The sequence below is a fragment of the Pipistrellus hanaki genome, assembly GCF_964339955.1.
Source record: "Pipistrellus hanaki genome assembly, chromosome: 18".
NCBI classification, from domain to species: domain Eukaryota; kingdom Metazoa; phylum Chordata; class Mammalia; order Chiroptera; family Vespertilionidae; genus Pipistrellus; species Pipistrellus hanaki.
In genome coordinates this window covers 27,605,615-27,618,875 of record NC_140520.1, presented here as the reverse complement: position 1 = coordinate 27,618,875, position 13,261 = coordinate 27,605,615, and the positions used below count along the sequence as shown (strand labels likewise).

The window sequence follows — 13,261 nt, the reverse complement described above, 5'->3', positions numbered from 1 at the left end:
TACCCTCGAGTCCAGCCTGAGGCCACAGGGGTCTTGTCATAACGGTGACGCAGCAGGAGATCGTCACAGACGTGAGGGTAACCAGATGGGCTGGGAATGTCAGCCCCTCAGTTGACCTCTGAGGAACAGATTGGTTGTCCTCTTTGCCCGATCCATCCCAGCATCCCTCAAGCCCACAGCTGTACTGTATGTAGCATTTCCATGCTCTGCGGCATGGGCAGCCACCCCTCTCTCCTGGAAGGTTCCAGAGACTCTACTTAGAAGAAGAGGGAATGTTCTGGAAGGAGGCTCCCCACCTCCTAGCCTTGGCCATGGAATTGAAAAAGGGTCTGTTTATTGGGCTCTCAAAAGAAACTCCCTCACCTGTGCCACCTAAGGTGAAGATGGCAAACACCAAGTCTGCTTCCTTCTGCCCTCTACCTTGTGTTTGGGCACAGGACCCAGATGGATTGCATCCCTCCAAGCCCTTGCCTTCCTCTTCCGGAAAGCTAATGGTGTGGGAGGCCAGACCCGCTGGATTGGTTACTGGGCCTTAGGTTTGTGTTCATGCATGTAGCCTGGGCTGGTGAGGCTCTGGGGCACACAGGAGCTCCTAGGGCAGTGGTCGACAGACTGCGGCTCGCGAGCCACGTGCGGCTCTTTGGCCCCTTGAGTGTGGCTCTTCCACAAAATACCACGGCCTGGGCAAGTCTATTTTGAAGAAGTGGCGTTAGAAGAAGTTTAAGTTTAAAAACTTTAGCTCTCCAAAGCAATTTCAATTGTTGTACTGTTGCTATTTGGCTCTGTTGACTAAAGAGTTTGCCGACCACTGTCCTAGGGGGTCTCTTGCTCTTTGACCTCCATGCAATCGCTTCTTTCATTTGAACCCCAGCTGCCTCTCTGCTTCCCCAGACTCAAGATATATCCTCCTTCTGCAGCCACAGGAGCATTTGTAGTAGCAAGCAGGCCTTGATTACCCTGCATCCTCTCTGCCTTTCTCAGGAATAAGGCAAAAGTCAAGCAGGAGACCCCTTAGCCCTTAAAACATCTTTCCTCATCTTGACCCCACTTGAGAGGGAGGCTAAGGAGCAAGTACAGTTTCATTCTTGTGATTCATTCTTCCTCCAGCCTTAGGAAGAGACTACTTCCAGCCTGGATTACCATAGCAACCCCCAATTCCATGGCTTACATCTCTGGATTTCTGTAATTTTAGGGCATGAGTGATGGCATTTTTAATCTACAGAAGACTCAGCCTTTCATGATATACATCGAGTGTCATCCTTGGACTGTCTCTGTAAAACGCCACCTCTTAAAATATTAATCTCTAATGCACACTCAAGAGTCCATCCAATTACCACGAGATCTACCGAGTAAGCAGCGTCATCCAGGCGGCTCTCACTGCATTAGGGAGAATATGCTTACCGGGCACTGTTTCCGCTCGTGGGATGGTGTTCTCGCTTTGTTTCCGTAAATGTTGCGCTGGCGTGGCTGTGTTGGACGCTGCTGTGGATTTATTGCCATTCATCTCCAAACCCACGCATGAGCAGTTTTCCCTTCCAGTGCCCAGCCTTCGAAGGTATCGTGTCTGAGAGGGACGGCGGGTCCTAATTGTGATGAACGGGAGGCAGTAGATAGAGTTCTATCGAAGCTGATTTGTCAGAGCGCTCATTTCCACCGGACAGGGAGCAGCCTCATCATTACCACCAGCATCCATTTCGCTTTGATTTTTTTTTTTTTTAAATCACTTCAGTGTCTGAGACCTTCGTTTTCTTCTTCCTGGAAATAGTTATGAATGCAGTGCTTTGATAGTCACACCCCCTGGCATTTCCTCCCACTTTTCTCCTTTTCTGGACATTGAACCCCATCTATGGGCACCCCAGATGAGTATGTTTATTGCCAACGGGCTGTCACTCTTTAAGCAAGTCCAGAATATCAAAACAGGTCAGCTGGGGGTAGGAATTTGCTGTTAGGGAAGGCATGTCACCTCGAGTCAAGATTCACCTTGGCCTTCCTTCAGATAACCATTTTCTCATGCATTTCATGTTAATTCATGATTTTGCTTCATGGCAGCAGAAGCAGGGAAGTGGGTGTGGGGGGATGGGGCAATAGGGAGCACAAGCTGTCTCAGGAGCTCCGTGTCCTGCAAATCCAGCCAAGAAGACAGGTCTTCTCTGCTTTAGCGGAAACCAGCGGCAGAACAGCACACCATCGGGATCGGCATAACCCTTCAAGAACATTCTTCTTCCCTCCCAAATGCTTTCCCCCAGCCCCTGAACTCTTCCCAGTCTCAAACCAAGCCCCAGAGAAGGGAGTGTCGCTGAAAGCTGTGGCCCTGGCTTACCCACCCACCTCCTCTGGGCTCTGACACTTTGTGTGTGTGTGTTTGTGTGTGTGTGTGTTCATTCATTCATGTCCTATAATGGTCCTGATTCCACACCTCTTCTCTGTGGCCAGGATACACGTTAGACTTAGAAGTGACATTTGTGGCAAAGGAAGAAGTTTTGTCAAAAAGTTAAAGCCAGCAAAAGGTCAGAGTCACACACACACACACACACACACACTCCTGTTGGCCTTGTGAACACCCTTCCCCTCATCCATATCTAGTATTGATGTCCATGGCTTCATTTGATGCTTTTAAAATTACCATCACAAGTCTGGAACCTCCCACCTTGGGCGCTTTGATTTTTCAACCATCCAAACACTCAACTTTTGCTCTTGGTGAAATCTCCTTTCTTTTGGGGAGTTCTGGCATCGGACCAGCACAGTCACGGCCGAGTTGTACTAATTCACTGTAGTGAACGCTCTCCTAGCAACCATGATAAATGAGTCAGAAGGTGAGCGCCGGCAGGGGTGGCACTGAATTGGATGTGGGTGAAAGGCAGAGATCAGAGGACAGTACCCGGGAGGAACAGTACCCCTGCTAATAAGAGGCGGGATGTGCCCAGGACGGTTGTAAATCTGATCCCCAGTTTGGGATCTACTGATGAGCAAAGGTGGAGACATGCGTCAGGAGCAGGGGAGGATCGGACCCTCCCCCAACCCTCTCCCTCGGCTGATGAGATGGGTGTGTGTGTGTGTGTGTGTGTGTGTGTGTGTGTGTGTCACTCACACGACATCATACATTCGCCCGGTTTGCCCCTTTATGTCTGGCTTTTCATATGCTGCTCCTTTCCATCGGGCCGAGGGCAACTTATAAATGCTTTTAGCTGCATTCTCTCGGGAGGCAGGTGGGAAGACAGGCAGGCGGCCAGGAAATCTTGGTGGTTATTAAACGGAGGCTGCGAGGACCTTTTTATTAGCGATTAGACTGAGTTCCACAGCACTAAAGAGAATAAACGCCCGCGCTGTCTCTTTCTCAGACCCCCCAAAGAACCTTTATTTACGGGCTGTTTATTTATAACCCAAAATAGACACGGGCCCGGGAGCCCTGGGGATGGTGAGGCTTCAAGCAGAAGTGGGTTGGCGACCCCATGGAGGGCAGTCATGGGCACTCCTTCCTGGTGTCCCCCCGCCCCCCCCCGGCCTTCCCATCCCCCTTTGTGACTGGAAGCTAGTTTTGAGGTATGACACCTTAAGGCGATGCCTGTTCCGTTTCTGTTTGGTGGTCGCATTTTCAGTCTGTAATGTGAGGACGGTAATTCTGAGAAGACTCATGTGTTACCGAGACACAAACCTTCTTGTCTTGGGCTCTGTGGCTGCTGGGACACCTGGGCTGAGCCATAAACACCCTGGTTTGTGGCGGTTGGACAGGGACACCGGAGTAAGCACCTCCCCTGGGCCCTGCCCACACAGCAGCCACCCATCGCGAGGAAAGGACTCGGGGCCGGGTGATAAGGGGAGACCGAGTGGAGGAGCTGCGGTGAGTGAAGGGGAAATGCTGCTGACGAAGCCCATTGCGGTGGGGCTGCTTCCCCCGCCCCACCTGCCAGCCCTCTGCGGGCCCCTCATCGCCAACATCAGATGTGTGGAGACCAGCTGCCTGCCTTCTGGGTGAAGCACAGTCAACAGGCTGACGTGGTGTCGAACCCATACCTCAGACCTCTTAGCACTGAGCCACTGGTTCTGATGGTGGCACACTTAAGGCTGATGGTTTTAAGTAACGAACATCCCTGAGGGAGCAGGCCAGAGGCCTTGGTGCTTTCAAAGGCTTATGAGAGATATAGGGATACTAATCGTTATGATAATGGCATTGTGTGTTTTTCCTGAATGCAAGCTCACCACTGCTGGCTCATTATTAGAAAGCATGTGTTAAAATTTCCAAGCTTCTTACACACACACACACACACACACACACACTCACACACTCACACACACTCACACACACACACACACACACTCCCCCTTCTAGTACTGCCTGAGGAATTTTACACTCAGTTAAAATGACAACCACAATAGAGAAGATATATTTTGGCAAATAACTGTTCAATCAGTGGCACTGACAGTACTTTCTCTGGGTTCAATAGAGAGTTGGAATGTTCAAAAGAGACTCCATGGGGAGCTGGAGAAACAACTGAATTTGTAGACTGAATAGCAATTGGAAAATCAGAGAGGTTGGAGGCGTGAGAACCCCATTTGTTCGGGACTTTAGATTTCTTAGGAGAACTTCTGGGAAAGAAGGGCGGAAAGGGCGGGAAGGGCGGGAAGAGCTGGAGAAGGATGCCAGCCGGTGTTGGCCTCAGTCCTGCCAAGCAGTAGGCACTTGAAGACTGGGCACCTGCAACTCTACCTGGACTTAATCCCAGGGACGGCGACACCCAGTATCTTAGGTGCCCTCTGCTCTTCTCTTGGGGAGGTCTGGGGTTGGTCCTCAGCAGAGGATGCTGAGGCACCCCAGGGAAAAGGGAGCGAGGCCCTGGAAAAGGGGGGCATGTGGTTTTAGGATGACTGTACTCACCCCACATGGATTCCTACCAGCCCTGCCCCAACTGTGAGGCACAGTCCTACGTTTGCCGTGGTAGATGCGAGGGAAATAGATGTCTTCTCCCTTCATGTGCACCTGTCCAGCAACGTCCCAACCACCAGCTTCTCATGCCCACTCCTCACACGGTCACAGCGGCAGGACGCCAGCCGGGTCAGGACAGCAGGTGTAAGCCCTGCTCGTGGGGCGGAAGGAGACCAGTTTGTTTAAAAAATGGAACATACACTTCCGGCCTCCGAAAACAGAGCTTGTTGGCCTACCCTCCTTTGAAATCATGAGGGCCTTTCTCCAGTGCAAGATTCCTTCCTAAAAGGACATTTCTTTATTTTATTTTAAAAAATATATATCTTATTGATCATTTACAGAGAGGGAGGGAGAAGGATAGAGAGCCAGAAACACCGATGAGAGAGATACATAGATCAGCTGTCTCCTGCATGCCCTCCCCCCCCCCCCCCCCCACTGGGGATGTGCCCTCAACCAAGGCACATGCCCCCGACCGGAATCAAACCCGGGACCCTTGAGTTCGCAGGCCGATGCTCTATTCACTGAGCCAAATCGGCTAGGCAAAGGACATTTCTTCGCTTTGAAGAGTTAGTTACACAAGAGGAAAACACCAAGAAACTGTCCCACCGAGATCAATGGCTTCATAAGCACACAGGCCTGGCTGGAGGTGCAGAAGCCAGCACACCCTAGGTTCAGATTTCACCTCTCCTGGCCAGGGGTTCCTTGCAAGGTTGTTTTAATGATTGGAAATGGTATATATGAGGCACCTGGCTCACGGATATCCAGTAAAGGGCAGACGTTATTAATAGCATCCACATTTCGCCTAGGTTACTCTCCTGCGGGAGTGGAGGAGGGGTGGGGTGGGGGGGTGTTGCGGATTCTGTGAGATGGTTTGAAACGAAGACGTGGCTGCAGCTGGTGCCAGCTTCCCCAAGCAGCGTCTCTGCAGGCGGTGACCAGCGAAGCAGGCCGGCAGGGTGGGGTGGGGAAAGGGGGGCCCTGGGCACACCCGAGCTCACACGATCGCTGACACAGAGAGATCTTTCATTTGTGCTTTGTTGATAAAGTGGTGCTTCCTTCCGCTGGGAAATCAATTTCACCGTGCGGCGGATCTCAGGAAGCGGGGCCGTCCGGCTGCTTTTCTCAAAGAGAGACATTTCTGTCGTCATGAATCGCGGAGCTGACACAGGGCTGGTGGAGTCTGTCAAAGGGAAATAACCTGTTTACTCTCCTCCCGCCGCACCTGCCGCCTTCCAGAAGCGAAGCGTGAAGAAGGGATGTTTATCTTCCAGCCCGGGGACCAGACCCTCCCTCTGGTTTAGAACCAGCAGACAGACGCATGTCCTTGGAGACCTGCCATGTCTGAATTTCCACCATGAAAGGGATTCTTGCCGGCTGTCCGCTAGAAGGCAAAGTCACACGGCCATGGTGCCGAGAGGCGCCTAAAATAGCTGAGCACGTAATTCTGGGCGGATGCTCCCTCGTCACAAGCTTGAAAACACGTTCCTTTGGCGTCGGGTCCAATATTGAGGCCCACTGGTGCGGATGACGGGAGGTGTCTGCTCTGTCCAGGGTCTTCTGACATGTCCGGGGCAGCTCCCTGTGGGATAGCGAGACTGGATGGAAGTCTCACCACAAAACAGTTACGTTAGGTGAGAAGAATATTTGTGTTACAATTAACTTGTATTAAACAATTTCCTGCAGTTTCTATAAACAGTAGTCATTCCTCATATTTTTAAAAAAATATATATTTTTTTGACTTTTTTTTTACAGAGAGGAAGGGAGAGGGATAGAGAGCTAGAAACATCGACGAGAGGAGAAACATCGGCCAGCTGCCTCTTGCGCACCCCCTACCAGGGATGTGCCCGCAACCAATGTACATGCCTTTGACCGGAATCGAACCTGGGACCTTTCCGTCTGCAGACCGACGCTCTGTCCACTGAGCGAAACCGGTTTCGGCCATTCCTCATATTTTTTAAAATTGGTTTGACCACCCTCTTTTTTCACATACAGCCTCCTTATAGATAAGACTGACCGCATAAGCCCAGCCAGATGGAGTGTGGTGATGGGCAGTGGTTACGTCCAGTACAGGCTGAGAATTGTGGTCCTTTGCTGAGAACTCTAGACAAATAACCAAATAGCCTCTAGGGGGCAGCAGATCATCAACTAAAACCACGGTGCCTGGGGCTGTCAGGCTTTCCTGGCTCATTGCCCAGCCCTTCCAAGTCCAACCCTTCTCCCCTTTGCCTAGCAAAACTCATCCTGTAGGCCTGGCCACGGTGGGGACCTTTGCTGTTAAGCGTTCTTTACCCCACTCGCCTCCACACACCCCCTTCTCCGCGCTCTGAAACCCTTGTATGATACCACCGAGCTTCTGCGTTTGCTATTGTTTTACCATCAGCTACACCTGTTGGCAGGAACATTGTCTTCTGTCGCTGTGTGTTTCCCACAATACCAGGACTGCCCTGGAGGCCTCACTAAATATCTGACAGCAGACAGAGGGTCCCTGGACCTGTAGTGAATGCTTGGTACATGCCTGCTATTTTGATCGTCAAGATGGTCTTGTTTTTGCACAGGAGAAAGTATTTGCGCTGCTTCACTTATTTCTGAAATGGCTACATCCTCCCATGCTTTCTGGTTTGTTTCAGACCGGGGTGTAAAATAGAGAGTTTTCAAAATGAACCCAGAGGCGAGATGGAAAACATTACTGTTGGTGCCATAGATGCAGGCTGGCTCTGCTCCTTCCTGGCTGTCTGCCTTGGTCAAGTTAGCGTCTCAGCCTCAGTTTTCTCACCCATAAAATGGGGCTATCTAAGCTGGTCATATAATTTATTATCTCAACTGGAGCATATATGAGAGTAAAGGCGGACATTTTTAAATCATTGTGATCATACAGTCTTCTGAAATATATATATTTAATATATTTTATTAATTTTTTACAGAGAGGAAGGGAGATGGATAGAGAGCTAGAAACGTTGATGAGAGAGTTACATCAACCAGCTGCCTCTTGGACACCCCCCACTGGGGATGTGCCCGCAACCAAGGTACATGCCCTTGACCAGAATCGAACCCGGGACCCCTGAGTCCGCAGAGCCAAACCGGTTTCGGTGAGGAATGGCTTTTATTTTTATCCTTTGGCTTTCTTATAAAATTATCCTGTTCAAAAAACGATCTTCAACATGAAATTTGGCACAAAAATTAACGTGCAGATGGGCCAGATTGTACAGGGTGTGTACCTAGCCCTGCGGGTCCTGCCCACCCGTGGTGTGCACCTTGTCCAGGTCCGGAAGGAAATCGAAGAACATGGACCGCTTCTGTGCAGCCAGGCGGCTGTCTCGGCGATAGGGAAGGTACCCCAGGAAGGCTGTGCATTTGGGGGTGATAGTTTGGCTGCCTCTGGGCACAGAGCGCTTCTCCTCACTTGCGAATTCACTCCCGCCTCTGGGCAACTTGCCTGGAAAGCTGAGGAACCGGCCTTGGCAACCCTCTTCTGCACCGGCTCCTGCTGTTTCAGCAATGGTGCTTAAATACCGGGTTCGCCGTAAGCTTAATAGTCTGAGCTGGAAAGGACACTGCCTTGGATGTTGGTGTCCCCAAGTAGCCAGAGCTGCGCTGCCGTCCTGTGGTTGGCTTTCCAGGTTGGACACATCCCTTTTAGAAACACAGTCCTTTACTCCTCACTCATCCTCTTGTAAGTACTGTTTGCTATGGTAATGAGAGCTCGTTGGCCGTGTGTGCATTTAACCTACAGCCCCGCAGGGCCGAGGCCTATGTTTTTGCCGATTCCTTGCCTGATGGAGAATTCCAGGAGCGCTCTGTGGCCTCCTGGCATAGGGGAGGGTCTGCTCACGGTGAGTGTCATTGTGTGATGGAAGAGTCAGGTCAGGGGACCGGGTGTGTTGCAGGCACGGCCCTCTGCATGGCTCCTAACAGCCTCCTCTTTCTCCAGGTATGTGTACATCCCAGTGGGCGGGTCCCAGCACGGCCTGCTGGGGACGCTGTTTTCCACGGCGATGACGTTCGCGTTTGTGAGCTACTGGCACGGCGGGCACGACTACCTCTGGTGCTGGGCAGCGCTCAACTGGCTGGGCGTCACCGTGGAGAACGGAGTGCGGAGGCTGGTGGAGACCCCGTGCGTCCAGGACAGCCTGGTGAGCAGGAGCCTGGCCCGTGGCAGGGACAGCGGAGCCGGGACCGGTTTTGGGAGGGAAGGTGGTCATCAGACTCAGGGCCTCATGAGCCATGTTCGCTAGATGGGTTCAAAGCCCGTGTGCCTAGAGGCAGGACAATTTAAAAAGAGTCTAATTGTAGCTATTTTAAAAATGTAATGTTTTAACTATAAAAGCAATCCTTGTTTATTATATAATGTCAGAACACATAGACAAGAATAGAAGAGAAAAAACAGCTCAACAGAAAACACTATTAATCCCCCATTCATCCAAATATTTGCTGTGTATACACACACACACACACACACACACATTTGAAACAAATGCTGTTATTCCAGAGATTTTCTTGTATCTGGACCACCTTTCTATGTCATCAAATCCACTTCTAACAACCCTTTTTAATGGCTCCACCAAATTTCACCATTGAATGTGCTATAATTTATTTAGCCTTCTATTATTAATAATCATATTATTCTAACTTTTTGCACTTATCAATTGCATTGAGGTGAATATCATAACCAGGATGAATTCTTGTATGTGAAATTGCTACATTAATGGTTTTCTCACCTTTAAGGCTTACCACCCATACTGTCTAACTCAGTGGTTCCCAATGTGGGCACATGTTCCACAGGATGACAATCCGATTTTTAAGGGGGCAATTTGAGAATGCATTATTAACAGTGACTATTTTGCATTTCTTATGATTCTAGGGGCCTCATATACGATATATAAATACCTATTGTGATATATCTATGCATTTCAGTTTTCTATTATATGTTTTAAAACTTTATTTGCTATATATATATTTTTTAAAAAAATATTTTATTGATTTTTTACAGAGAGGAAGAGAGAGGGATAGTTAGAAACATCGATGAGAGAGAATCATTGATCAGCTGCCTCTTGCACACCCCCTACTGGGGATGTGCCCGCAACCAAGGTACATGCCCTTGATCGGAATCGAACCCGGGACCTTTCAGTCCACAGGCCGACGCTCTATCCACTGAGCCAAACTGGTTTCGGCTATTTGCTATATTTTCAAATCACTCCATATTATTATTATTGTTATTATTATTATTATTTTAACAATTTCTTAGTGATTTCTTCTTCACTACTTCAACTGTTCTTTCGTTCAATTATTTTTCTCTTTTATGGATTCCACATTCTTTGGAAGCTTGTTTAGACCAAATTAATGTCCTTTGAGGTTTCCTCCAAGTGAATGGAGTTCACTTTTTGAATCATAAGAATTATGTGTCAGGGGGTGGGGATCAGGATTTAGAGATGCTTAGGTGGGGCACGGCCACAGAAAGGTCGGGAACCACTGGGTTAACTCTTCCTTAGCGGGCGGAGTGCGCTGAGTTACATCCCTAGGATGTCCTCACCGGCACTGAGCAGTACTGGTGTTTCACTCTTTGCTAATTTGATAGTTACTGTTTTAACAGCATAAAAAAGCTAAGCACTTAAGACACATTCCAACTCCAGAGGAAAATGATTTGGAAAATAAATGAAGCACTTTGCTTTGCACATTTTAAGTGTTTTTGAGCCATGAGTGAATGTTTTAGAATGGAAATGTGGTGGAGGATGTATTAGAAGCTTGTAGGAAATCATCCTGTCTGCACATGCAGCAATATTCTGATAACCCTGAGAAAAAGTAGCTAAGAAGAAAAATGCTGTCATTCATGTTCACAGTAGGCAACAAAACACAATAAATTTAGTGGGCAGTGAGTATTGTGGCTAAATTCTACCCATATAGGCAAGTAAAGCAAATACATTTTTAAAAAACCAACACAACCAAAATAGAACCCACTCGAGTGTTTTTGTGTTTAGCGAGCCATAGTACAAGTGGACAGTTATTCCAATAAAAAACGGGTACAAAGTCCCTGCCAAAATAACACAGCTGAAGGAATTTAAATATGCTCATGCATGTTTAAAGATAAATATTTTATTCAGTAGTATCACCCAGCGATCAGTGGAAGAGAAATGTCGGTTAACTGTAATGGAAAATGAAATTTCAGTGAAAGGCACGGCTATACAACACAAAGGAAAAGCCATGAAAGGTGGCATCCTGCAGGTTTCCATCTCCATCCTGAAATCTGAGCGGTCTTCCCCGAAGCCGGAAACCCAGGCACCACCTGTGGAAGCCAGAGAGTTCCTTCCAGCCCAGGCTGAACGCGGGGGACAGCCTCACGTTCCTTCACGGGAGGGCGGACGCTAACCTTGAACTTCATGCTAAGCAGTGCTCTGTAGACTTTGAGCTGTGGCTTACGTTACGAATAAATCTTAAACATCTCACATGCTGAAGAGTAACCCAAACTGTGCCAGGCAGCCCGTGGCTTGTTAATTTGGCTAAAAAAGGAATGAAGGCAGTGAAAAGGCTCACAGGAGAAGCACTGGGATGTCCGCTCTGTCCCATCACGGCTCACTCAAGGGCGCTCTTGTGGTTACCAGTTTCTATCTGCAGTTCAGGCACCCATGGGCAGGGTATATACTTTTCTCTGAATATATCCTTTTGGTGAGATATATGCCTTTGCATATTGCAAATATGCTGTTTAGTGTACATGCTTGTTGAGCAAGAACATACCTTGCAAAGCCTATCCCCGCCCCCCCCCCCCCCCCCCCCAGCTGTTTTATCCTGACTGCCTGGTAGTTGATTGCGGGTGTTTAGTTAGACTGGAACCTCTTTGAGTACAAGGTCAGGGTCCCATTGCTATTTATATTCCCAATGGTTAGCTCGGGGTCTGTTTTCCTCAGTGTGAAGTCAATGCACAATTAATGCTTCTATTTGTCCCCCAAGGACCCGCCCTCCATGACTCAGTCAGTATCTTATGCTGTTTAGCAGCGATTCTGTTTCCTTCAAAGAAACGTGGCTGGCTTTCCAATGGCCCACCGCCTTTTGAAAAAACGGTTTCCTCACTTGAGTTGCCCTCTTGCCCCCTCTTTTTATGAATCCATTTCCTATTCTTCTGTCAAAAACTAAATAAAGACTTAATGCCTCTTTGGCACCTGCTTCCATCTGACTGGAGCCGCCCCAATTGACCTGGCGCAGTTTTTACAATGTGAGTTCACTCCGCACGCCCCTCACACACTCTTCCCCTGGCATTCGTCCTGCGTCTGTCTTTTAAATATAGACAGACATATATCTGAACAGCAAGGATTATCAGCCCTTCTTTTCCACCTCCAGCCTCAGCGCTTTGTCTGGGGCACACAGCACAATAGGTTTCCATTTCTTGGGGTTGATAGAATGACAGCGGAACACTCACCCAGAGACCGGTCAGAGCTGAGTTGTAAATAGCAAGCCCTCTGAGGTCCTAGGAGGGCTGTTTGACCGAACTTTCTGCCATAATGGAAATGTCCATTGTATTGTCTAACGCAGTGTTTCCCAAACTTTTGACATATGTGTACCCCTTCTATAATTTTCGTAACGCTGAGAACCCCTCGTACTCGTGAGAATGTAGAATTAGGCGCAGCTAAGCACGGTGCAGTGCATATCCCCACCAAACTCCGGTGCAACGCGTACCCCCACCAAACTCTTCCCGTACCCCTGGGGGTACGCGTACCACACTTTGGGAAACACTGGTCTAACGCATGAGTCACTGGCCACATTCAGCACTTAAGTAACTGTGCTGAAGATTCAAATCTATTAGATTTAAAATTTTAAATCTATTTTCATTAATTTAAATCTAAGCAGCCTCCATGTGGCTAGCAACTTCCATTTTGAGCAGCAAAGTTCTAGAACATACTCCTTTTCTAGAAAAAAAATTAAAAGAATGTATAGAATGTTTGTTTGCCATAATTTAGAATGATCTTCATCTATGTGTGGTACCTCATATATCCTACTGGCTACTGATTCTCTCCACTTGAATATCTCACAGATATCTCTGGCTTAGCCTGCGTAGCACTGAACTCACGTGCCCTTATCTCTCAGTATTCCAACCAGCTCTTTCCCCTCAAGCATGCTCTGTTTCTGGAAATGGCACTTCCTCGGTCTAGTTACTTAAGTCCCAAACCATCAAGGCATCCTTTCTGTGCCCCTATCCCAGTTCTTCCTGTGTGTACTTACATTCTGCCTCCTCAGTAAATATTTATTATTATTATTTTTGTTTCCACTGAGTCATCCTAATACAACTGTTCTCATTTCTTGCCAGGTCTACCGTGTAGTGTCTAGTCTCTCTGCTTCCACTTTTGGCTTTTTCTT

At 48.4% G+C, this 13,261-nt stretch overlaps 1 protein-coding gene across 6 annotated transcripts in view; it reads left to right on the top strand.

Moving 5' to 3' along the window:
• HHAT (hedgehog acyltransferase) overlaps positions 1 to 13,261 on the top strand; it is a 163,757-nt gene that overhangs the window by 102,578 nt on the left and 47,918 nt on the right. For 5 of the 6 annotated variants that reach the window (XM_084865552.1, XM_084865548.1, XM_084865549.1 and 2 more), the window contains one exon: positions 8,850 to 9,051. The exons of the other annotated variant lie outside the window; for it this stretch is intronic. In XM_084865552.1, the coding sequence (XP_084721678.1) occupies positions 8,850 to 9,051 (202 nt within the window). The remainder of the gene's footprint in view (positions 1 to 8,849; positions 9,052 to 13,261) is intronic. 6 annotated transcript variants of the gene reach the window in all.